A 23988-nucleotide genomic window follows, 5' to 3' on the forward strand; every position below is an offset into this window, starting at 1 on the left:
ACACTAATTTATTTTATGCTTTTCATTGGATTACTGTTTAAGTCGTGAAAAATATATTTGATTATTTCACAGTGAAAATTACATGTATCGAAATATAGTTTCACACTTTTCAATAACAAAACTACTTTCTTAAGATTTTCCCAATGTGGTACCTCAATTTTATTTTTGCTGACAATGTCAGGCTGTTCAGAAAAAAAGCAAAGCTGAAATTTATAAATAACTTAAATGTCAAAAGTTATAAAAAGAGGAAAACTTACTTCTATTTATTCAAATCACCAATCACCAAATATCGTCTCTTATTTTTTTTTTCATTTTTACAGTCACCTTCCACATGCATAACTGCTCTTGATGACATTTTGGCATATTTAAGTATCCCACGAGAATTAACTGCCGTATGCTTTATAAAAACGTGAAAAGCAATGACAGACATCAGCCCCAAGAAATAGTAAACAACCCAGAGATCGTTAGGCAGCCTTTCAACTTTCCAAGTTTTCCAATTTCCTAACCGCTTTTTGAATGTTTACACTTCAGTCAACACTTATATATTGTCTGTTACAATCCTCAAATAAGTTTTCTTTCTTTTAAAAAGGTGTATGACTAACTAATCCAAATGGTTTTCTTCTGAGTCAAATACAATTATTTTCCTTTCGTGACATACACAACTTTTAAAAATGGCGACCGCTTACATTTAACAAAGCCAGGTCTAATATAAATTCGCAGTAAGTAACAAAAATATGGATGGATGGTTTGACTTTTTCTCCTAATAAAATTGTTTGTTTTTATTATTTAAAAAAGCGATCATTCATATTTTTTAATAAAATGAATAATATTATCGCCATTAAACGTGGATTGTCGAACTTATTTTTCAGTCCAATAATTCTTGTATTTTATGAGAAATTCGACTAATACATGTACATAATAGAAGCTACCAGTCAGTAAAACAAATTTTAATATTAAAGTTATTATCAAGGAAATTTCGTTTTAACTTGTTTTTAAAGCATAAAGTAAAAAGAAAATTTGTTTGTTTGTTGTGTAAGATGTAATTTTATTTCATCTCGTGAACTTTGTGGCTACACCACTCGTGAGAATACTGTTTTTAAAGCCCACTCGATGAAATAAAATTTCATCTTACACACAAACAAACAAATATCCTCTATGTAATGACACTTTGACGTGACGTCATTTGCGCTATATATAAGGGTTACACTATTAGATAGGCGCGTCAATGTAAAACGTTTACTATTGCCGGCTCGCCACGGCGAGCCGGTATTACGATAGGATTTTACTGAGAAACAACCTAAAACTCCGAAGCCATCCAAAAATTTAATCGAAGCTTGGCTTCCAGCTTTCTACAAAATTTATCTATCAGGGCTAGGATCCAAAATTATTTAGCCAATCAACTTTGATCTTACATAGCGTCAAAAACATTCAATTTTCACGCCATTTTTAAAAATCAGCAAGTATTGTTTTGAGCGCAAAGATATAATGATGATTAAAATGTTTGTCTTTATGAATTCTTTTCAATAAATCATATTTACACTGACTTCTGATTTAGCGATTTCACCTGTTTTCTCTGTAGTAAGTTTTCGTTTGGTTAATTAACATAAGTGTACATATGGTTCTGTGCATTTTTTATTTTTCCTTTTTTCCGGTCATTTTATCCTTTCCGGTATTTAGTGTATGTATTTACTGGCCGGGATCCGGGACGCCCGGGATCCGGGATCGTATAAGATATGGAGGAAAAACCTAATGAACTATATTTGTGTTGATTGTTTTCGTAATGAAAGGCCATTAAAAGTTATTTTTTTATTGTATATAATGAACGTTAAATTAATTTAACTTAGAATATAGATATATTTAACAAACTTAAAATGCGGAAATCACAATACTTATAATTATATGCCTATTAACAAACTTAAAATGCGGAAATCACAATACTTATAATTATATGCCTAATTAATTGGAAAAATCAAAGACTATTTTCTTGAATTGGTCAAATCCCGGGATCCCTATATGTTTTAAAACGATCCCAGCTTTTCTGAAAACTATATACTTGAACTGGCCAATCCGTGAGATCTATTTACATTTTAATACGATCCCGGCTTTTCTGAAAACTATATTCTTGAACTGGTCAATTCCCGGGATCCCTATATGTTTCAATAGGATTCCGGCTTATCTGAAAAACATCTTCTTAGACTGGTCAATTTCCGGGATCCCTATATTTTTTAATAAGATCCCGGCTTTTCTGGCTTAATTGATTGACAACTTGTGTTTACTTTAGGACTTGTGCCTCTCATTCCAATACTAAATAACATACATGTATTACAACTTAATTTTGTATAAAGAGACATCTTTATGAAATCTACCTATCTAACATTTTGTGGTCAAGGTCAACAGGCCATATAGTAAATGTGCATAGACAAAGGTTTTTCATTCTATCTGTTTACATGCACCTTCATATATACTCATACTCATCTTGGTTAATCTGAGAGATCTTTATCTGTCACTTTCAGTCAATGAGTTTAAGATTTTGAATTTACTGGCCCGAATTCCAGTTTTGAATTTATTCTACTAAATAATTAACAAAATTTTCATAAATTTACACTGGCCTGAACTTATATACACTGGCCATCGGGCACCGGGCCAGTGTTGACTTCACTTTTATTTTGATGTTCGCTGAAGTCTCTTCAGCTAACAGAACTGTCATTTTTACATTTAAACACACCCCTTGAAAAAAATTACGAAGCGAGTCGCTTCTAGCTTTTTTAAAAGCTAACCTTGTCTTATTATCGCATAATATGATTTTATTCAACTCGTAACCTACATTCATTCAGTATCCTCTATAAACTCGCGGTAAAGATATTTATAGAAAAAAAATACAAATAACCCGGATGTTAAACTAGACACAGTTTTTATCCCCCCCCCCCGTCGAAAAGGCGGCGGGGATTATAAAATAGTATCCGTCCGTCCGTCTGTCCTTCGTCCGTCCGTTCTTCCGTTCCACATTTTTGTCCGGAGCTTATCTCAAAAAAGTATTTGAGGTTTCAACTTGAAACATCATAGGTGGATAGAAAATATTGAGGAGGAGTACAGTGCACAAGAATGATAACTGTACCCTGCATAATTTTTCAAGTGTTGCCCTTTGTTATTTTTCATAATTAATTTTTCACCTGAGTGGAGCATACCTCAAAAAGCTTTTGAGATGTCAACATGAAACTTCATAGGTGGAGGAGGAATGCTGTGCGCAAGAATGATAACTTTACCCTTTATAATTTTTGAGTTATTGCCCTTTGTTATTTTTCATACTTTTTGTCCGGAGCTAATCTCAAAAAGTGTTAGAGGTAGTAACTTGAAACTTCATAGGTGGATAGATTTACGGATATCTATTGCTTCAGTTTTCCAACCAAATATCCCTTAAAACTAACTAAAAAACTTCTTTTTGTAATTCAAGCTCTTAATTGGTATATATCCGATAATATATAATTAATAAATATGTCAGTTGAGGCTATTGCTTGTTATCCGAAATCCTGCAAATGTGTGTTTTTTTTTCAAGTTTATCCCTAGGCACAAACTTTTACCGTTAAAGCCCAATTTAAAGGGCATTACCGGTCACAATAGATAAGTCAGCCTGTTGCACTTATCTACGAGTAAAAGTTTGTTTGTACCACCTGCTAAGCTGGTTAAAAACACAAACAAACTAAAAATGGTTCACAAATCTTGAAAAAACGGTACACAAATCTGGAAAAACCGTACACAAATCTTGATAGGGGAGATGATTCTTGAACAATTAAACCAAAATGTGTCGAAAATCGCACTGTAGGTTTAATCTGGATAACTGATAAGTATATGTAATAAAAGTAACCGAGATTTTTTTGAATCTGTTTATCAGATACAATGGTAAGTGCAACATCTCTCACGCCCCTTCCCCTAGCACCGACTGAAGTTGTATACATTCCTTAAGACGTCGATCTAGAAAATGGAGCCAATGACATAAGAATGTGTTAAAATAAAAACACAGAGAACGAGGATAAGATGATTTAAAAGTTCTACAAACATGAACTGATGTTGAAGACCTATGGTATCCACATAATTTGCATCGAGGGCCACAATTATAGTAATCATCCTGAATGTGGTAAACATTTGTACTAGTCGTAATGCTAATTATACTTTCAGGTTTCAGCATGTACTTTAGCAGAAGAATTACCGACTTTCTGTTAGTTAACTAAATAGCTAATCGCTCAGCTAACCAAATTAACTAAAATACTTGAACCAATATAGACTGAACATAATACAAATAACAACCTTTCCCTTTTGTTTTCAAATAAAGTTGAATTTTATAATTGCAAATTTCAGCATACACAACATTTATAAAAATAAAGTAAGATACCGGTACTATATGCCGCCCCCCCCCAAAAAAAAGCGCATTCACCATTCTCATCACCACCATCTACACCACCTCCACCAACACCATCAAAACGATCATCATAACCTTCATCAATATATTATCATTATTTATTATTATTATTATTTAATACCTATGTTACTATATATAGTATCAAAATCTAGGGTATTTCAGGGTCATTTTTTAATCAGTTGGCCATAGTCCTCAATCATGAATTCAGAGTAAAATGTGTTTCGGAATTCGTTACATAATAAATAAAACTTTGATATTATCAATTATTATTTTCTATTTACATTATTCTTCTATATTCTGGACCGCGTTTAATATAAAGTTTAGTCCTAGGATGTAAAACCAACGTTAGGATGAATTCAGGACATTTTCAATAAACATTTTTATATGAAGTGATGAAGACCTAATTAACCCTTTACCTCATATACATGATATATACGCGAAACAACACACTTTCGACCCCCCTCTTTAGGCCTCAAATAGTGAATAAATGTCCTATTTTGGGCCCCAAACACATGCTATCGTTTGATAAATGTTGCTTAAAAAGGAGCACATTTTCGGCGCCGCCCCCATCCAAAAGATACACCAGGGGGTTGCCAGAAGGGGGATGTGCCCCCTTCTATTTGGGAGGTGTGAAGGGGGGCGGTAGTCCCCCTCATAGCCAAAAAAATTTTGGACTTGTGAGAGCGATGTCGATCAAAAGGTAACGTGTAACCAACGCTGGAAAGCCTTTGACTCTATCTCAATCCCTTGAGAAGTTGCAGCACTTTGAAATAAATTTTGATGGAAAAAATCAAGGCAAATTAGTGATTTTTGGCAATTTTGAGATGTCCCCTCGTTGCCATGGTAACAGGAAATTTAAGACTGAGCATGTCGTTACTAAGGCCATGATCCAGTCAACATTTGTGCCAAATTTGATTAGTATTGAAGCATTTTTTCATAGTTTAATAGCAGTTTGAACTTGTAACAGGAGGCTTTTCAATGAAAATGGCCATTTTTCACAATATGCTCATGAGGGAAAGGGTTAAGACTTTAATTAAATGTTTTCTCCTGACAAATAAAGAAATGTGCAAAGACACATGCTTACACAGCGTTATGTTAACGTTCATTTACATTGCTACTCAGAAACTGAAGTAGTTAAAATACAACCGCCATTAAACAGGGCTTTTTCTTTGAAAACGCAGAATTGTCTGTTTTGATATAAAGAGTGATTTCAGTCCTACTACTTTCTACGAGATGCAAACCTGTCTCTTTCAAAATATTTTTTGAACATAAAAAGCAACATCATAATTATTATAAATAATTCTATTTAATACATTTACATGTACTTATATACAATCACCACTAATATCTTTTAATCTTTAAACAATTTATAGGTTAAATTAAAAACAGGGCACTGTATTTATTTGTCTAACATGAAAATTAAAGTTTATCGTTACTTATACATACATTTTATGACCATGAACTTTTGTACAATTCTAAAGTATATATAAATGTTAGTAAAGTTAAAAAAGACTGTTAGTAAAACGGGTTGCCTTCAGATACAAACAAAACTATTTCATTTCTTCCACCTTAAAGTAAATGACCTGTTTGAAAGAATGAAAAACAACATATGAGCCAAGTCACGACAAAACCATCATAAATGCCTAGTTTGCATCTGTCGGCTGAACAACTTTTAAAGACTTGTTAAAAGCGCAAGCCTCCCCTACAAATATGTCATCACACAGTTGTTTATTTCTGTTCATTATTGTGGTGTACACTGACGCAAAATTTACACCTTGTTCGACTGTGTATACTTTTTGCCAACCGTTCTTCAGTGTTTTGCATTTTTCATCATAATACCAGTCCGGATAACCATGCAGTAACATCGTTACAACTACAACCTTTCCGTCAGAGGTTACCTGAACACCTGGACTACCTGAAGCTCCCTTCCCTGATGCACAGTGAAACAGTAATCTATCTTTATTATCGAGAGTATTGTACGGACGCGTATCACATGTATGTACTGAAGGATCCTTATTGTTTCTCGAAACATACTCTCGGCTCTGTTGACGGAGCTTTTCAATATCTTCAATTGTCTTTGGATCATTTATATCAACCATTTTATTAACTTTATCAAACGCCTTCGGGTCGCCCTTTGAGTGCGTAATGAGAGTAAATGATCTGTCTAATTTCGGGATTCCGAAGTTGGTAAAATTAGGAGGGACGACTTGTCCCGGTTTTATGTCAAGTTCCAATACTATCACATCCGTTGCTTCATCTAGAAATGGAATTTCTTCCTCTGTTTTTATCCTTTTAAAGGTAAATTTATGGATGTCATGACTCGTCTGATTTTCTACTTCGAAATTAAAATCTATCTTCACATCAGAGTTACTCAAAACAGACAGATCGCAATCAAGACCTGTAAAGGAAATAATTCACACCGTACAATCAAATGGGCAGACAGCTGTTCCAGCGTCCACAGCTGTACCAGTATATACATGTTGGCGCGGGGAATACAATTGACGTACGATAAGTACTCATCTATTTTTAACATATCCAAACTGTGTTCGAGTAAATCAATGTTATGGATTCATAGTCAACATCCAAAGGAGCATGCTAACAAATTTCTGGCCATGTGCAAGCTTTACTTCACATGAATTTTGACTGAAAATAACCACACTATCCGATGAGATGCGGTATTTTTAGTTTGAAGTCACAAAAACTTTTTGTTTATTTTCTCAAGATAATTAATCCTTTTTTCATACGATTCGTAAACGTCAACATTTCGTCATTAAACATTCCAAACCATACCTTCAAAAAAGCTTTTTTGTTAAATTTATAAGGTATTTAAGTTTGAGTGTCATCAAAATTTTAGCTGTTCGCCACTTTTTAATGATAACATCGACAGCAATTCATCGGCAAGAACGAATAACGCTGAAAGCTGTTCAAAGAAACAATTACACGTATTAACAACAGCGCTTTTGTCATACAGTAACTAGGAAAGAGTAAAACTTTTTTGTTAATTTAGAATATTTCTTTATTCATGATACTTTCTAATTATATTATTTTTATTATTTCTTTCTATTATTTGTTATATCTTAGCTTAGAGACCTTGATCTCCATTTACCGCACTGTATTTCAATATAAAAAGGTAGCAAAATCTATTTAAGGGACTCCACTAAGGTTTTTTGACATGACGGGACTGGAAATAATTTTTTGAGATTATTTCTCCATTTGATGTAGATCTATAATTATAATTTATGTGCAAAATTTCCGATCATTAGCTTGCTCCGTTTTTCCAGAATATTATAATAGTGAAAAAATGACCCAAAAGTGAAAAGAGTTTAAACGCTTTTCACTCAAATCGGCCTGCGAAGAGCACAAACATATGATTTTCAATGTATTTCTCCTATATTTTTTGGTTATATTTTATTAATATTTATGTTTTAGTGCTCATGTTTTTCTATGTGAAAAAATAAAATTTCATGTTTTTAGGCTTATAAACCTCAGTGGAGTTCCTGTAATAGGTTTATGAAATGTTTAAGTCAAAAGGCAAAGGCAAATTTAACGCTTTATATGAATATTCAGTCTTGTAAATGAAGGCCTTCATCAAGTGTTACTAGTATTATAAATAAAGGCATATAATGGACAAGTCCTATGCAGTGACTGGCTGTGTAACCCGAGATATGAAAGTGCACGTAAAAACATGTTGTTATTTATCCTTGAAATCTGTTTTAATGAATAGTGCAATAGAAATAATAACCATTCTTAAAAATTATGTAAATTTTTATTTTTTAAATAAAATCATTTTATATTGCAGGCATTTCGGGTTACACATCCATTTACTGCATGGGACATGTCTACTATATGCCATTATTTATGATAACGCTTGATGGATTTAGTTATAATACAGAGAATTCGTATTAAGCGTTAAATTTGCCTTTACTTTCTTTGAATTTAACATTTCAGAAACATATTAATAGATCTTGCTACCTTTTTATATAATAATAATAATAATAATAATGAAAATAATATCTTTATTTAAAGAAGGTTATACATTAATAACATACAATAACAATCATATATATCTTATTTCCAATGTGGCATTCTGAAATAGAAAACAACAACAACAACAACAACAACAACAACAACAACAGGACATGCATAGGAAGAAAAATGAATGTATAATATGTAATTTTTAGAATATTACAACTCATATACTTTCTACAGACAATTTGTTTTAACATATACGTATATTGCATCATTCGTTCGTTCAATTATTCATTAATTAATTCATTCATTCATTCATTCATTCACTCACTCATTCATTCATATGAACAATATCAATATTGAAATACAGTGCGGTAAATGGAGATATAGGCCTCTCAGCTAAGATACAACAAATGATAGAAAGTAATAATAAAAATAATATAATTAGAAAGTATCATGAATAAAGTAATATTTTAAATGAACAAAAAAGTTTTACTTTTTCCTAGTTACTGTAGCACAAAAGCGCTGAAAATTGTTTCTTTGAACAGCTTTCAGCGTTATTCATCCTTGCCGATGAATTGCTGTCGATGTTATCATTAAAAAGAGGCGAACAGCTGATGACGTTACTAAAATTTTGATGACACACAAACTTAAATACCTTATAACTTTAACAGAAAAGCTTTTTTGAAGGTATGGTTTGGAATATTTAATGACAAAATGTTGACGTTTACGAATCGTATGAAAAAAGGATTAATTATCATGAGAAAATATAAGTTTTTGTGACTTCAAACTAAAAATACCGCATCTCATCGGATAGTGTGGTTATTTTCAGTCAAAATTCATGTGAAGTAAAGCTTGCACAGGGCCAGAAATTTGTTAGCATGCTCCTTTGGATGTTGACTATGAATCCATAACATTGATTTACTCGAACACAGTTTGGATATGTTAAAAATAGATGAATACTTATCGTACGTCAATTGTATTCCCCGCGCCGACATGTATATACTGGTACAGCTGTGGACGCTGGAACAGCTGTCTGCCCATTTGATTGTACGGTGTGTAATTTGTAATTTAAAATCGGGAAACACCAAACATAACGAAATGTAATGCACTGCTAACATCACAAAATGAAAGGGTTCAAGAAAATACAGGTCAATGTTAATTCAAGTTCAGAACAAATCTTGAATATTTGTAAATCGTACATATATTTGGTATGTCAATGTTATGTAACTTAATTGGTAGCATTTAGTGAAACATGTGCTTCATTTACACTGTTGTAATACGCCTTTTATGTTCCTTTAAAACCAGACTTCAATCTGCCTCCATTACATCTGTATGTATACAATGACCTTGACAGAGTATTTATGTATGTCTGTATGTATGCATGCGTGTGCGTGCGTGTATATGTTTATATATTATATGCATACATGCATGCCTGTATTTACCTTGTATACGTGTAATTTGTAAAAAAGAAATTTCAAAGCTAATATCAACACCAAACAAGGAGGTTTAAAATAAAATTAAAAAGAGGGCCATGATTGCCCTGGATTGCTCACCCGAGGTACATTGCTAGAAAACGGAACAGTCACAGTCAGTTATGAGTTCACATCGAGTTTGTCATTTTTTACCGAATAAGTTTAAGATGTCTTCTATAAAATGCTTCCTTACAAATTAAGCTCTTGGCATTGTAGTTTTACAAAAGGAAGACTAAACTGTATTTCATACACAGGTCTTTATATACAAGTCTAATAAAATAAGAGATCCCTAGGACAAGAACAGATTTTGACCAGAGGGGTATTAGTTAAAGAACTTTTGCATAGAACCTCAAGGTAATGCTACATGCCAAAGTGGTCCCCGGGGAGGAGTCAAATATGACCCCAGGAATATGTTTTATATATCTTTGGTAAAGAATCACAAGGTGAATCTCTACATGCCTTACAATTAAGCTCTAGGCACTGCATTTTTTGAGGAGCTACTATTACTATTCAAATCTATATAAATTACCTGATCCTCGGGCTGGATCAATTTTTTGTCCTCAGAGGCATGATCTTTATATATTTTGTAGAGGTCCACTGCTACATGCCAGTCTAAGCTCTGGGGATTTCAGTTTAATAAAAGAAGACTTAAATACATTTACCTATAAAGAACTTTGTAAACGTAATGACCCACAGGGCGAGGCAACTTTTGACCTAAAGGACATTATTTATATAACTATTATAGAGAACCACTAGGTGATACATGCCATATATTTTAAAGATTTCATTTTTAAAATCTATTTTAAGCTCCTTAGGCCTATTTATGTACCAGACTGAAAGTATTTGAATAACTATTGTTATTGGGACCAGGACTTAATGAGGCTTGTTTAAAATCAATCAAGTGGTTTAAGGGATGTTACTATTTAGGTAACGAAGAAAGACCAATAACCTGCCATTCTGAGCACTGCGTGCTCAGGCGTGATAAAATGATGCACATATTGACTATACTTATCTAAAATGATACAACTGTTGATCTCTTACCACTTGAAGGTTTTCTTTTCACGGAGATGAAATCTGAAAATGTTAATTAAAGAGTAACAGTAAACGAATATTAACATTGGCAGATCTATTTGTTATACATTGGCAGATATATTTGTTATAATCTATGTTACAATGAACAATTACAGAAGAATAAAGTTAACATGAAGTTTCACTTTCAATGCAGAATTTAATTAAATATATGATAGATTTTCACAATGTAAGAAACGTATTGTTTTTTGGAAGTTTCTGAAGAAATGCTCCTTTGAGAGCCTGATACGACCGTACAAGAACTATGCCTTTTACTTGAATTTATACAATCTCTCATGGGAAAGAAAAAACAAAACAAAAAGTTAATAAAAACATTGACTGACCATTGTAAGTATTGAGAATTTCTCTCACAGCATGTAATGTGGTCATTATATATTTGCTGCCTACTCTAAAGCATGTACAGTGGCCCTTTGGAAATTGTATCTGCCCTACCCATTTAGAACTCTCGCAAAGCGACCTTGTCTCAATAACTGGTTGAACATTCTCGTGTCCCCGTAGATCAATGAATTGTCCAGCGCCTGCGGTCTGTCCTAACATACTCCTGAATTCTTCTTCTTGTTTATAAGCTGTTGCGCTCGTGTATTCTGTAGTGAATAGGCTGGCTGGCTTTTCTGAAATATTTCCATTCAGGAATGATAAAAAAGAATAAACACACCGAAAATGTATAAATTGCAACTGAATTAAAAAATAATTAAAGTTTTGCATACATGCATGCATATACAGTTATACAGTTGACTCTCAGTAACTCGCTTTTCTAATAATTCGGCGAAAGTCTAAAAGTTCCGTCGAAATTCCTTCTTTAGCTATATATGTTAACCTCCCTCACATCAAAGTTTGACTATATAACTGAGATTCCGAAATGAAACCAGTCAAGTTATCAAAGTCCGGCACCATCATTGCAATAGATTATCCTTACTCGTTTACAAATGTCATGATTACTGCCGGTCGTCGTGTACAAAAGGCCACCCAGTTCAAATTACTGTTATAAGAACTAACTTGACAGGTAAAATAGAGGAAATAAAAGAAAACGACGACGTAATAAGGCGATTTTACGCATATAAACCAGCATTCTAACATCATCCATCCCTTCCCACGCAGTGAAAGGTTAATTACGGTCATCTTATACAAACGTCATATTCCCGCAAAGCTTATAATGTTTCAGTGGTGAGAAGAATTGATGAATGATATGAAGCGTAATAGGCATTATCATTTCAGTTTTGAACGCATTGTTTTAAATAATTTGGTTTGGACATTCGGGCAGTTACTGTCAATAATATAAGTTGCACAACGTCACGACTCCGGTTAGGCCTGTTTACAACATAAAAGGTAAAACAAAAAATATGACATACTAGTGGCTGCTGTCTTAGGTTGAGTTATAACTCCATTGTTGTAAATATTTATGTTCTTGGCGGCTTTAAACGATATTTTGCTACTTCCAATGGTTGTTTTGTTTCTAATATAGGTTACGTTTCCATCTTTGTCTATCTTCTTTTGTCGGCTCTTAGAAGTCCTACCTGTATCTGTAGAGACAGAATAAAATACATATAGTTTTGATATTCATACATTAGTCTTTGATGACCCTGACGTATAGCTGTATGAATTTAAAAATTGCATTGTATATTATATGTTTGTTTATTTGTTCGATTGGGTTTTACGTCACACAATATATAATAAAAATAGAGAAATATGTTTAGTTGTGTTCGGATTAGTTATATTAAAAGAGTACCTGTTTATATAACGGTCCATTAAAAGAGACAATTTATTGCTAGGCTAGAAGTCCAACCAAAACTCTTTTCAGACAAGCTTGATTGTTTCAAACATGATTGAACATAATGTTATATTACCATGAATTTTCAAAGATGGAGAGGAATTTTGCTTAAAAATCATTTGCTTATAAAACTGGGGTCCAGGAGTTAGATCTCGCGTCTCTAGATTCTCTAACTTTAATTACTGATGTCCCTTCAGATAAGGCATTCATTAAAAAGAGATCCTTTGTACATGGAATGTTTTTATGTTTATATCATGATCTATTTTGACATAATATAAATATCACATCCAGCTGTTATTTATCCTTTATATTATCCTGTTAAGGGTGAGGATTCTGTTTAATAACGCTCAATTGGATGTGATATTTTTATTGTCTAAGAGAGGTAAGCAATACAGAGCTGAATAATTACTAAGGGAGGTAACCGATAAAGAAGTAACCAAGTGAGATTACGGATTGCTACAATCTGAAGTCACATAAGGCCAAAATTTGAAGATGATAAAAAACATGTGAAGTATAATAATCTACTGTAATAATAATAGTAATAATAAATAACCGTCATCAGAAGAGCTTGATGAGCTGGACGAACTTGACGAACTGCTGTCACTACTGTCTGACCAGTATTTATGTTTCTTCTTCTTCTTCCTTCTTCTCTTTTTCTTATCATTTCTCCTCTTACCTTCTCCCTTTCGTTCCTTTCTTTTCTCTTTCGCCTTTTCTCCGGTCTCATTTGCCTTAAATTAATGATATGATATGAATGTACATTTGAATTTGAAGCATGATTAATGAAAACCGAGAGGAATCAAATTTTTACATCTAAGAGTATGGAGAAGCACTTTTTATCTGTAATCATTCTGGTAATTTTTAATGTAATTTTGACTGCTAGATTCATAAAATCTTTTTCGGCTTAAAACTGAAGCTTTTTTTTTACTTGCGAAATTTAAAAATGGTTTAATAAGTACGTATGTATACATTATTAAACTATTGTATTTGACCTACCTTTTCCTTGTTGTTGCCGATGTTTGGTGGGATATAGTTGTTGTTGCCGATATTTGGCGGGATATAGTTGTTTTGCTTCATGTTTTCTTCATCTCCTTTATCAAGTTCGAGCTTTATACCATTATTGATGGCAAAGTTTCTAACAGTCTCAGTATTTTCTGTCTGGGTAGGTTGCACACATTCTTTGCTTCCATTTCCTCGTTCAGGCCGATGTTTTTCCTCAGTTCGTTTATTATGATCCCTTCCGTTCTTTTCCTTGTGTTCTTCTTTCTTATACTGCGTTTTCTTTTTCGTCTTCTTGCAAAATTTGCTACACGATGTTCCCATAGTTTCTTTGTATTATATATTGTCACTGAAGCGTTAAAAATACGAAATGAATACTATGTTAGAAAAAAGTTAATATAAACGACCAACATATATTTATATATACACAGTTCGAAAATATATAACATTTGGAATAAACTTAGTCAACAACTACTAGCATCAAATTACTATTTTTTACATGTTTAGTTTAGTAGCGTAGGTAAGACCGAAATACCGCATCAGTTCTGTGTATTCATGCTATTGTATCCGAAGTTTGACGGAAATTTAAGGGTCGAGTAGAAATGCGATTGGACCGTGCCATATTAATATAAGCAAACAAATAAAACAAGTGCTTGTACAAAATATTGGTTTCAGTTTTTAATATTCAGGGGCGGAAAGGGTGTTGTCTATACAATTCAAACGTCTGTTGTATATGCACAGGAGCTTGAAATTCTATCAACAATTGAAAAAGATACATTGACAATTTATTATTATGTAATGCTTTGATTTAAATAGCCTTTATCAGCGGTTGTAAAAAGTTTAATTTTTATTGTGTATCGGATGATTAGATAATATTTGTATCGAGTGTACAAAATGCGTTGCATTCCTTGTCTATTTATTGTATAGAGGGGTATATTTGCTGATATTTCTTAACTATTTGCTTATATTTTTCAATTATTGATATAATGTCAAGCTCCTGTGGTATATGTAGCAAGATACTGTATGACGTAATATATATGTTACTGCACTATACTATCTTTTCTTTTGGGGAGTTTTAATACCAAAGGATCTTGGGTTCCGTTCGAGTCCTACTCGAGCCAATAACATATAAATTTCTTCACAAAGTCATGACACAAATAGAGTCTACTAGTTATTTTAAGAAGATGACTAAAATGACAAACATAATTTATTATCATTTGTTTTAGAATCGAGCTAAATAAATATGTTTAAACTAACAAAATAGTTGACCAAAAGATGAATTTAAGATTTCAGAAAAAATAAGTGTAGAGAAGACGAGACATAAAATTTCAGAACACTTGTTACTTACTCTTATCATACTATATCTCATCGTAAAAATAGAAAGTTGATAGTAGAAAGTCAGTGACAAGTTCAAAATGCTAACATACATGTGTATAAGTTAATATGCTTCATACACCTTTGTTTTAACTCACCTTTAGAAGCACTGCTAGTTGAATTTTCTTTTTCTACTTTCGCTTTTAAAACGAAAGTAGGTCAATAAACAAACGTTTAATAAAGCGAAATTCAAATCTCTAGTCTCAAATGGTTTTTCTCCATAGTTAAATTGTATTCTAGTGAATACCTTAATTTATTTTAAAAGTTTAAGGTTACACCGAATTCATCTCAGTCTATTAAGTTTATGCAATTAAATTTAAGGTTTAAAGTAAAACAAAATTGACAGCTACAGAAACACACGGAAGTTTAAGGGGATTTCCTATGACTAAGCGTATATCTTTTTCAACCCAAAGATAAATAAGAGCCGTAACTTCAGCATTATCATACCAAAGATAGCAAATGTTTTTAAAAGAGGGGAAAACGCATTGTTTTTAGCACGTTGATTGCCAAAATAGGGGGGGCGTCCGTGGCCGAGTGGTTAAGGTCGTTGACTTCAAACCACTTGCCCCTTACCGCTGTGGGTTCGAATCCCGACAGGGACTTTGGATTCTTTCATGTAAGGAAGCTATCCAGCTAGCTTACGGAATGTCGGTGGTTCTACTCAGGTGCCCGTTCGTGCCTGAAATAATGCACGGAAGGGCACCTGAGGTCTTCCTCCACCAGTAAAAAGCTGGAACGTCGCGATATGACCTATACTGTGTCGATGTGACGTAAAACCCAAAACAAAACAAAAAAAAAAATTGCCAAAATAGGGTGTAGAATATACATGAAGATAGGATAACGCGTTCTATAAATAAATCAGAAATGTAATGATCACTTCTCTGGAAAGTTAAACACACATGCACTTTCGAAAGTAAATGTAGTTATAACTATCGTATAGTCAGTTTCTTTATTCTAATTATGAAACGTTACGTCATTTTGACGTTAAGCTCATTATATACATAGGGGCTATTGTTTAATACTGAATTTATTGAACGAGTTGAATAAAATTATCTTATGCGAATATAATATTTTCTTAAATACTTATAAATGATAAATTGAGAAATATTGATGAAATAAAATGCGTATTTTCATTTTCCGTATTTTCAGTGTGTAAAAATATATTTTTCACTGCAGTGAAGAATATTTTCCGTACTTTCACTGGTCGCTTGTCTGACTACTTTCCTCTAAATTTGGCCAGTACACATAATGTAAGAGAGGTCTTTCAAATTGTAATGTCAAAAAAGAGAAAAATGAAAATAATAATCATTACAAAAGATGCAGTTTGTTAGAAGGGAGACACCTCTGGCATGTCATTATGTTCATATTTATACCAGTTACAATGTATCTCCCTTTACAAGTCAGGCTAATTTCCAACTTATAAACCAACCCTTTTTCTCCCAGGATATTTTCTTTCTGCTTTTTTTATTCTTTCCTTTCTATTTTCAGCTTTATTTAAGATGGATGTCATCAATAGTGTTCAAATGAAACGCCATAGCTGGATTTCACAATGCGACTGTTATTACAAATTTTGAGACAAGTACTTAGTAAAGCTATACTGATAAATATGTTTCCTATCTTCAACTGTCATATTTTTACGAGATCTGCATAATTTTTATAGTACTGTATTGATATCATAGAGGTTAGTATTACATTGTTAAACATGGTTGCAAAGCAAACCTACATTAAATCTTACGCTAGATTGTACTTTTTCTTTCAAAGAATATTTTGCTTTAACATAACGTTTCTCTTTATTGAGCTCTATGTATTTTATATGTTTATTGGCATATCTGAGCAGGATCCGTTGCTCTATATTCCGAGGAATAGTCTGAGAGAGTTTCCTTCGTGCATGCCAACGTATTCTACGGTTCCTATTTAATTTAGTAAAGAAAAAAGGGGTTTTACGTAGATGGCCAGTATTCCGAAGACGAATATATGAGAGTAATTGTTCTGATTTGATATACACTGGACATTGTAAGGCAGTTTTGATCATGATATGCTTGACAAATGAGACGCGTCATGACAAAACCAACATAATGGGTTTGCGATCAGCATGGATCCAGACCAGTCTGCGCATCCGCGCAGTCTGATCAGGATCCATGCTGTTCGCTATCAGTTTCTCTACTTGTTATAGGGTTTGTAAGCGAACAGCATGGATCCTGATCAGGCTGGTCTGGATCCATGCTGGTCACAAACCCATTATGTTGGTTTTGTCGTGACGCGGCTCAAATGTATTTCCCTTTGTCCTTACATATAAACTCATGCATGGCTGTATCTCTCTTTTCAAAATGTAACTTATTTTTATTGATTATATCTGTAAAACAGCGCGTCTTAACGCTATGTTTGTGTAACGCAAATGACGTCACATCAAAATATAAGCACGGCCATGGAGTACCAAAAGCGGTACGGGTATGTGATAAATGCGTCAATGACAAATGGTTATTTTTTGCTTCAAATGCTCTTTATTTTTGGTATGTGATAAAAAGAATATTATATTCGTGTAAGTTCATTACTTAATCTATTGAACTTGATGAATAAAATGATATAATATCATCAACACGTCCAATAAACTCAATATTAAAGTACACTTATTCAATATTCTCTATGTACGTAACGTTAATGCGTTCGTATCAATCGTTATTTCGAGCAACGACCTCAATACACCCAGGAAATCAGACTTGAAACCTTCACAATAAAGTTAGAATGTATTGAAATTAAATTTCAGCCCTGCATCTCAACGTTTGTAGTCTCAAAAGTTTATAATGCATTTTTTATGATTCTTTTTTTTTTTGCCACTCTAAAATTAAATTTAGTGACTGTAAACTATCACGTTACCTCAATAAGTTTCTAAAATAATATAATACCTCACATGAGTATATATTATTTATTGGACGAGTTGAATCAAATGATATTATGCGAGCATCTGGCAAGCACAAAACTGTTTTATAAAGAGTCCAATAAATTCAGTAATGAACTTACACCAATTTAATATTCTATTTATCATATACCAAAAATAAAGGCTGTTTGAAGTGAAAAAGAACCAATTTTTTATTGATGCGCCTATAGAGTAACGCTAACATTTTTCACGTCTTAACGCTATTTTTGTATAACGCTAATGACCTCACGTCAAAATATATACACGGTCGTGCAATATCATATTTACGGAGTCGCAAAAACGGCAGGGGAATGTGATAAACCATAATTTGAAAAATAATCTTGTTTCAGCCTCTTATTGGCATGTGTTTTATGTATGCTATTAACAATAATATTTACATATTTATTATATGACAATAATATACATGTAATTTTATGATCAAATTTATTTGTGATATTTAATAAATCACATGATCTGTTCTGTTCATTTATCAATAGGAATCAGAGGTCCAGTTGTTAAATTATGAGAGGAACGGTAAAATATGATTTTTATAAACGCTGTATGTAGAATGCCAGTGGGTATGCTGAACACCGGCGATCTCTCGTATAAACAGTCCACCTATCTTATCCAGACTCTGTAGACCGAACATGTCTTCTTTATACCACTGAAATATATCATTTTATTACATGATATTCAGTATAGACAGTTCACTATAGCCGAACAACATTTATATTTCGAATGCGGATGAAAACAAAACAAAATAATTGAAATTTCGTCCGGAATAAACTTCGACTTAAGTAAATTGTACATAAATACGGGAAAAAAATAAACAACTGTACAAATAAAGCTATCCCTAAGAGATATACAGTCTAAAAGATTTAATTCAGCTCTATTGAAAATGAGAATTAGTCCTTTTTTATTAGTCTATATAGTATTGTGTTTATTTACTAAGATGAAGATGCGTGAAGTTTAAAACGGTGTTAACTATACCTGTTGGTTTTTTATTTCTACAATGTTTAGTTTCTCGTCGTAGAATCCAAAATGACTGTAAAAAGGAAAAACAACAACACTTTATTGTATACTGTTTTAAGGGACATATATAAGTTTGTTTTATTAAAAATAAATCTACTTAAGGTTCAATATAATAGCGGAAATAGTTATACAATTTATCCACTGCATGATCTCATCATAATTATAAAAACAATCATAGCAATATAGACCACAAGTCAAACAATTTGTGAACTTGACCTTAAAAGATTTACCTTGATTGCCACGGTGTAATAACACCATCATCCTTACCTTGATTGCCACGGTGTAATAACACCATCACCCTTACCTTGATTGCCACGGTGTAATAACACCATCACCCTTACCTTGATTGCCACGGTGTAATAACACCATCATCCTTACCTTGATTGCCACGGTGTAATAACACCATCACCCTTACCTTGATTGCCACGGTGTAATAACACCATCACCCTTACCTTGATTGCCACGGTGTAATAACACCATCATCCTTACCTTGATTGCCACGGTGTAATAACACCATCATCCTTACCTTGATTGCCACGGTGTAATAACACCATCACCCTTACCTTGATTGCCACGGTGTAATAACACCATCACCCTTACCTTGATTGCCACGGTGTAATAACACCATCACCCTTACCTTGATTGCCACGGTGTAATAACACCATTACCCTTACCTTGATTGCCACGGTGTAATGATTGCCACGGTGTAATAACACCATCACCCTTACCTTGATTGCCACGGTGTAATAACACCATCACCCTTACCTTGATTGCCACGGTCTAATAACACCATCATCCTTACCTTGATTGCCACGGTGTAATAACACCATCATCCTTACCTTGATTGCCACGGTGTAATAACACCATCATCCTTACCACCAATCATTACCAATCTTTTCAGACGCAGGAAATTTTCTTTGTACTCTGAATTGTCAATAAAAGATTAATTACATATCATGTATTATGCTTTCATATTTTTGTTGTTTATATTATATATGGTCATGATGGTGTCGCCCTGTTATGTATCGAGTCGCGAGCCGTCGTGGTCTAAAAAGTAGTTCTTTGGAATTTCCCAATTTCGCGGTGATCAGAATATGTGGTGACGTTTCTAGCGACTTTTAAAGACATTGTTAATGTGTATTTTGCAGGTCCTTATTTCTGGGAGGAATGTCTCAATAGATATATCGCACCAAATGGTACACAATTGTTACATAACTATATAGTGATTATACAAATTAAAAGTTTTAAGAAAATATCAAGGATAAATATTTATATTTTTGTGCTGATATCTGTTCCATGAGACTGATTTACTATAAAGTACATGGAGCACTATTATAGTAGGCGGACACCATATTATGATTATTTTCACAATTGGTAAAGTAAATTGGTTAATTTGGAAGATATACTTAGAAATTATAATATTTCTACGTTCATGTTTAGAGATCATGTTCGCTTGATAATTTCTCACACTATGATTCATACAGTTCCTTTGAATTCGTCTTTAATTGCAATTATTTTAAAGCCTTGCATTAAAATTTTTGGATGGACACAATTTTTATAAATGTTTTTTACTTACGCACAAAGAATAACTATAAATTCGTTAACAATGTATTTTAGATCATAAACCTTCTGTTTTGAAAACTATGCAAACTATGATGAATATTATGAATAATCAGTATATTTTTTTGAACCGACCTTTGCTGTTTATGTTAAAAGTGTCGTTGTTTAACACTGCCAGAAATTTGGAATTTTCCTTATATAAGTCCTGATGATGCGGATCTGAAACAATAGAAACATGCATTGACTGTAAATCCACGAAAGGATATTTTAAACATTACGAAAAGGTATTGCTGGAGAATAATGTCGCCCATACGGAAGCACTGAGTGGATATTCCGATTTCATTTTATTTTCCTATCTCGTGGCCACGAAATATAACTCAGAAAAATAAATCGCTATCTCGTGGCCACGAGATATAACTCAGAAAAAAATGCTATCTCGTGGCCACGAGTTATATATTGGAAAAAACAAAACAAAAAACAACAACAAACAGAAATTCGCTATCTCGTTGCCACACCAGATATAACTCAGAAGAAAAAAGTGCTATCTCGTAACAACGAGATAAGGATTGTTTGTTGTATTTTTAGTTGTATCTCGTGGGAATGACATAGCATTTAGTTTTTCGTTTTTTTCTGAGTTACATCTCGTGACCACGAGATAGGAAAATAAAATCAAATCGGATTGTCCCCTCTGTGCTTCCTTACGCCCAGCATTTTGAGAGAACAACTTTCGCAAGCTATTGATAAATGAATTATAATTAAATGAAGGTTTAAGATTTCTTTTTAACTTTTCATAAATTATCATTTCCGGTATCAAAATTACCTAACATATCAAATCTTTATTTAACTTTGTAATGATATACTACTCGTAAATACATATGGAACATCTTATATTTACAAATATATATATGTAAAATGTGTACCGTACCATTCCAATAATTTCCGACTGATATATTTTGACCGTCTTTAGAGTAAGCTATCCTGGAAGAAACAGTCATTTAATTACATTATGTACAGAGCTTCTTCAGGGCGGAAAGACCCTAGAACAAAACACGAAAAACAAAATACGACTTGTCATCTTTTTGTCTGTTTGAATTTTATCAACTTTTAACAAAACACAGCATGTGGTTCAAACACATAACTGTGAACATGCAAATATATTTCTGATTTGATTGATCAAATAGAGCTTAAGAAATAAATCCTGAAACTCTGTACAGTCAAATCCTGTAGACGCATGAAATGATTAATTTCATGTTTGCATACATTTCTTTGACATTAAAAGAGAATCATTAAATTTTGTTTATGTTATTTATTGCAACAAACATGTGCAGCAAGCATGAATTTTTTGTCTGCTGTTTCAAAAATTATAACATTGTTTTTTTTATCCATACTTACTTGTACACATTGTCGCGAAGAACGTGCGGGAAAATATATTTTATGTAGTCGGTATCTGAAAATAGAAATCAAAACTTTAACTGGCAAGGTAGGAGAGTGTTTCTTATAATCCAACCATAAAATTAATGGTTATAAAGTTTATATTATTATTTATGTAAATAAGTAATGTTAATATATTTTATTTTGTATGTGTTATGCCTTGAGCATGGTGGCCGATAGCGTCCATTCAAATGCTGCTAGAAATTTTACCGTCGGTTTATAAAATGTTGCGGGCAACTTTTAAATCCGCGAGTTTTTATGTCGAAATTTATAAAATGTCGCGGCTTTTAGAAACTCTTTAGTTTTTCTGTTACACTTCTGTCGTAAAAAGTCAAGTTTTTATCTACATAGTAGACTAAGCTACGCAAACATATGCCTACTTTGGTTTGGGAAGCCGATTGCGGCCATTATAATCCACGATATTTGCTTTTGATGCATACCTTGTAAAAAGTCGAGTTTGAGCATTAAGCCTCGACTATTTATGCCGGAAAATGTCTCTGCACAAAAAGTCGCGGCTGAAAAGTCGTGCATTTTCCCCGGGAAATTTTTATGGAAATACGTTGTATAAGAACAAAATCCGCGGCCTTAAATTTTCCCCCTCGACTCTTGAGTTTTTACAACAATTGCAAAATATGTCGCGGATTTCTTTCTGTTCCTCGACTTTTTTTGATTTTATTGACAAACAAGAGATAAAGTGAAGATTCAAACCATGGACGCTACCGGTCACTGGAGTCAAAATGTTCCTTGCTGTTTCCAACAACTGTTATAAAATTTCGAGGTTTACGTTCACCGCAACATTTTGTACGATTTCAGCAGAAAGTCTCGCAGATTTTTTAGTTGCCTACAACATTTTATGATGAAATGTTAAAATTTCTCGCGGGTTTGAAATGGCCGCAACAGGCCACCACACTTGAGCAACACTTTAAGATTATACAGGTTTATTGAGATACTGGAATAAAAAATGGACCCCCCCCCTTTGGGCTTATCAAGGTGAGATATGTAAAGTGCTGACACGTTAATGATATTTCTGGATGTAAGGATTCGCTCTTACAGGGATAGAACCAAATATATCAAATCACGTGACAAACGACCAGGTCATTCCTCCATCGTATATTTCAAAATATTCCAAATATTATCTACCATTGTGTGAAAACTACTCAAGTACATGTTTATGCGTTCATTGCCATTAATATCTAAAAAAGAACAATACATAAGACATAAAGTATTGCTGACAAGTGATTTAAAGTTGATTGATAAAGTGCACTCAAATACGCGTATAATTACCTCCAAATTGTCCGGCTTGCGGAGAGCTTAATGAAATAAATGTGTCCACATTATGTTGATTTTGCTCTAACACGCCCCGACAAACAAGACCACCTGTCAATAAAAGACAGATATATCTATTTAGATCTACCAGATACCACTTAAAATGAAGGAGCCGGATATAAAGCTAGATATACTTCCCTGAAAATTTCTTTAACGTTTGCAATGAAATAAGTATGATTATAACGTCACATGGTGCAGTACCAAAGCAGGTTATTTTAAAAGTTTGAATAAAGTAAGGAAAATATTTTTTAAAGAGTAAAGGTAAAAATTTCCTTAATTCGAAAATTGAACATTAAAGATCAATGTCATATTTCGATAACTCAAGATGAAGTTTATGAATTGTGCCCTTGTATGAAAGATTAACTTGAGAAAGTCAAGATTAAAATTTTGCACAGTCAAACGATAGACTTGCAGACGATAGACCAGCATACGGTAGACTTGCAGACGATAGACTTGCAGACGATGACTTTCAAAATATAGACCTGCAAACAAACAAAAGACAAACATTGCAAAAGTGATATACCATGATTGATCGATTCAGACATAAACATTCTAATTTTGTTACCTTGTGAGAAACAGATAATATTAACGTCCTTCGGGATGTTGTTGCATGAATTTCATCATAACTTTCCCGACT

General features: G+C 33.1%; 2 protein-coding genes across 2 annotated transcripts; both read right to left on the reverse strand.

Annotated features, from left to right (window-relative positions):
- Nucleotides 1-6049: 6049 nt before the first annotated feature.
- On the reverse strand, nt 6050-15425 carry LOC132735826 (uncharacterized). The gene is made up of 7 exons (XM_060722831.1): nt 15187-15425; nt 13712-14063; nt 13269-13446; nt 12297-12467; nt 11271-11558; nt 10900-10932; nt 6050-6812 (listed from the first exon to the last, which is right to left on the reverse strand). Exons 2-7 carry the CDS (start codon nt 14036-14038, stop codon nt 6058-6060), a joined length of 1752 nt encoding a protein of 583 aa, XP_060578814.1. The 5' UTR covers nt 14039-14063; nt 15187-15425; the 3' UTR covers nt 6050-6057.
- Nucleotides 15426-18444: 3019 nt separating this feature from the next.
- LOC132735828 (lysosomal thioesterase PPT2-A-like) lies at nt 18445-23972 on the reverse strand. The gene is given in 9 exon segments (XM_060722833.1): nt 18445-18666; nt 18993-19047; nt 19874-19958; nt 20730-20813; nt 21520-21572; nt 21987-22041; nt 23310-23402; nt 23917-23941; nt 23943-23972. Coding segments are annotated over 9 exon segments (624 nt in total). The 3' UTR covers nt 18445-18522.
- Nucleotides 23973-23988: the final 16 nt, after the last annotated feature.

Source organism: Ruditapes philippinarum, unplaced genomic scaffold (genome assembly GCF_026571515.1).
Source record: "Ruditapes philippinarum isolate M1 unplaced genomic scaffold, ASM2657151v2 ctg5013_1_1_1_1, whole genome shotgun sequence".
NCBI classification, from domain to species: domain Eukaryota; kingdom Metazoa; phylum Mollusca; class Bivalvia; order Venerida; family Veneridae; genus Ruditapes; species Ruditapes philippinarum.

Excerpts from the sequence above, each read along its gene's own strand:
- LOC132735826 (XM_060722831.1), bottom strand. The coding sequence starts at position 14,038 with ATGGGAACATCGTGTAGCAAATTTTGCAAGAAGACGAAAAAGAAAACG. Across the intron at positions 12,468-13,268 it reads ATCAAGCTCTTCTGATGACG|ATACAGGTAGGACTTCTAAG; the intron begins GTTATTTATTAT and ends CTGTCTCTACAG. Across the intron at positions 6,813-10,899 it reads GAAAAGAAAACCTTCAAGTG|GTCTTGATTGCGATCTGTCT; the intron begins GTAAGAGATCAA and ends TTTCCTTTACAG.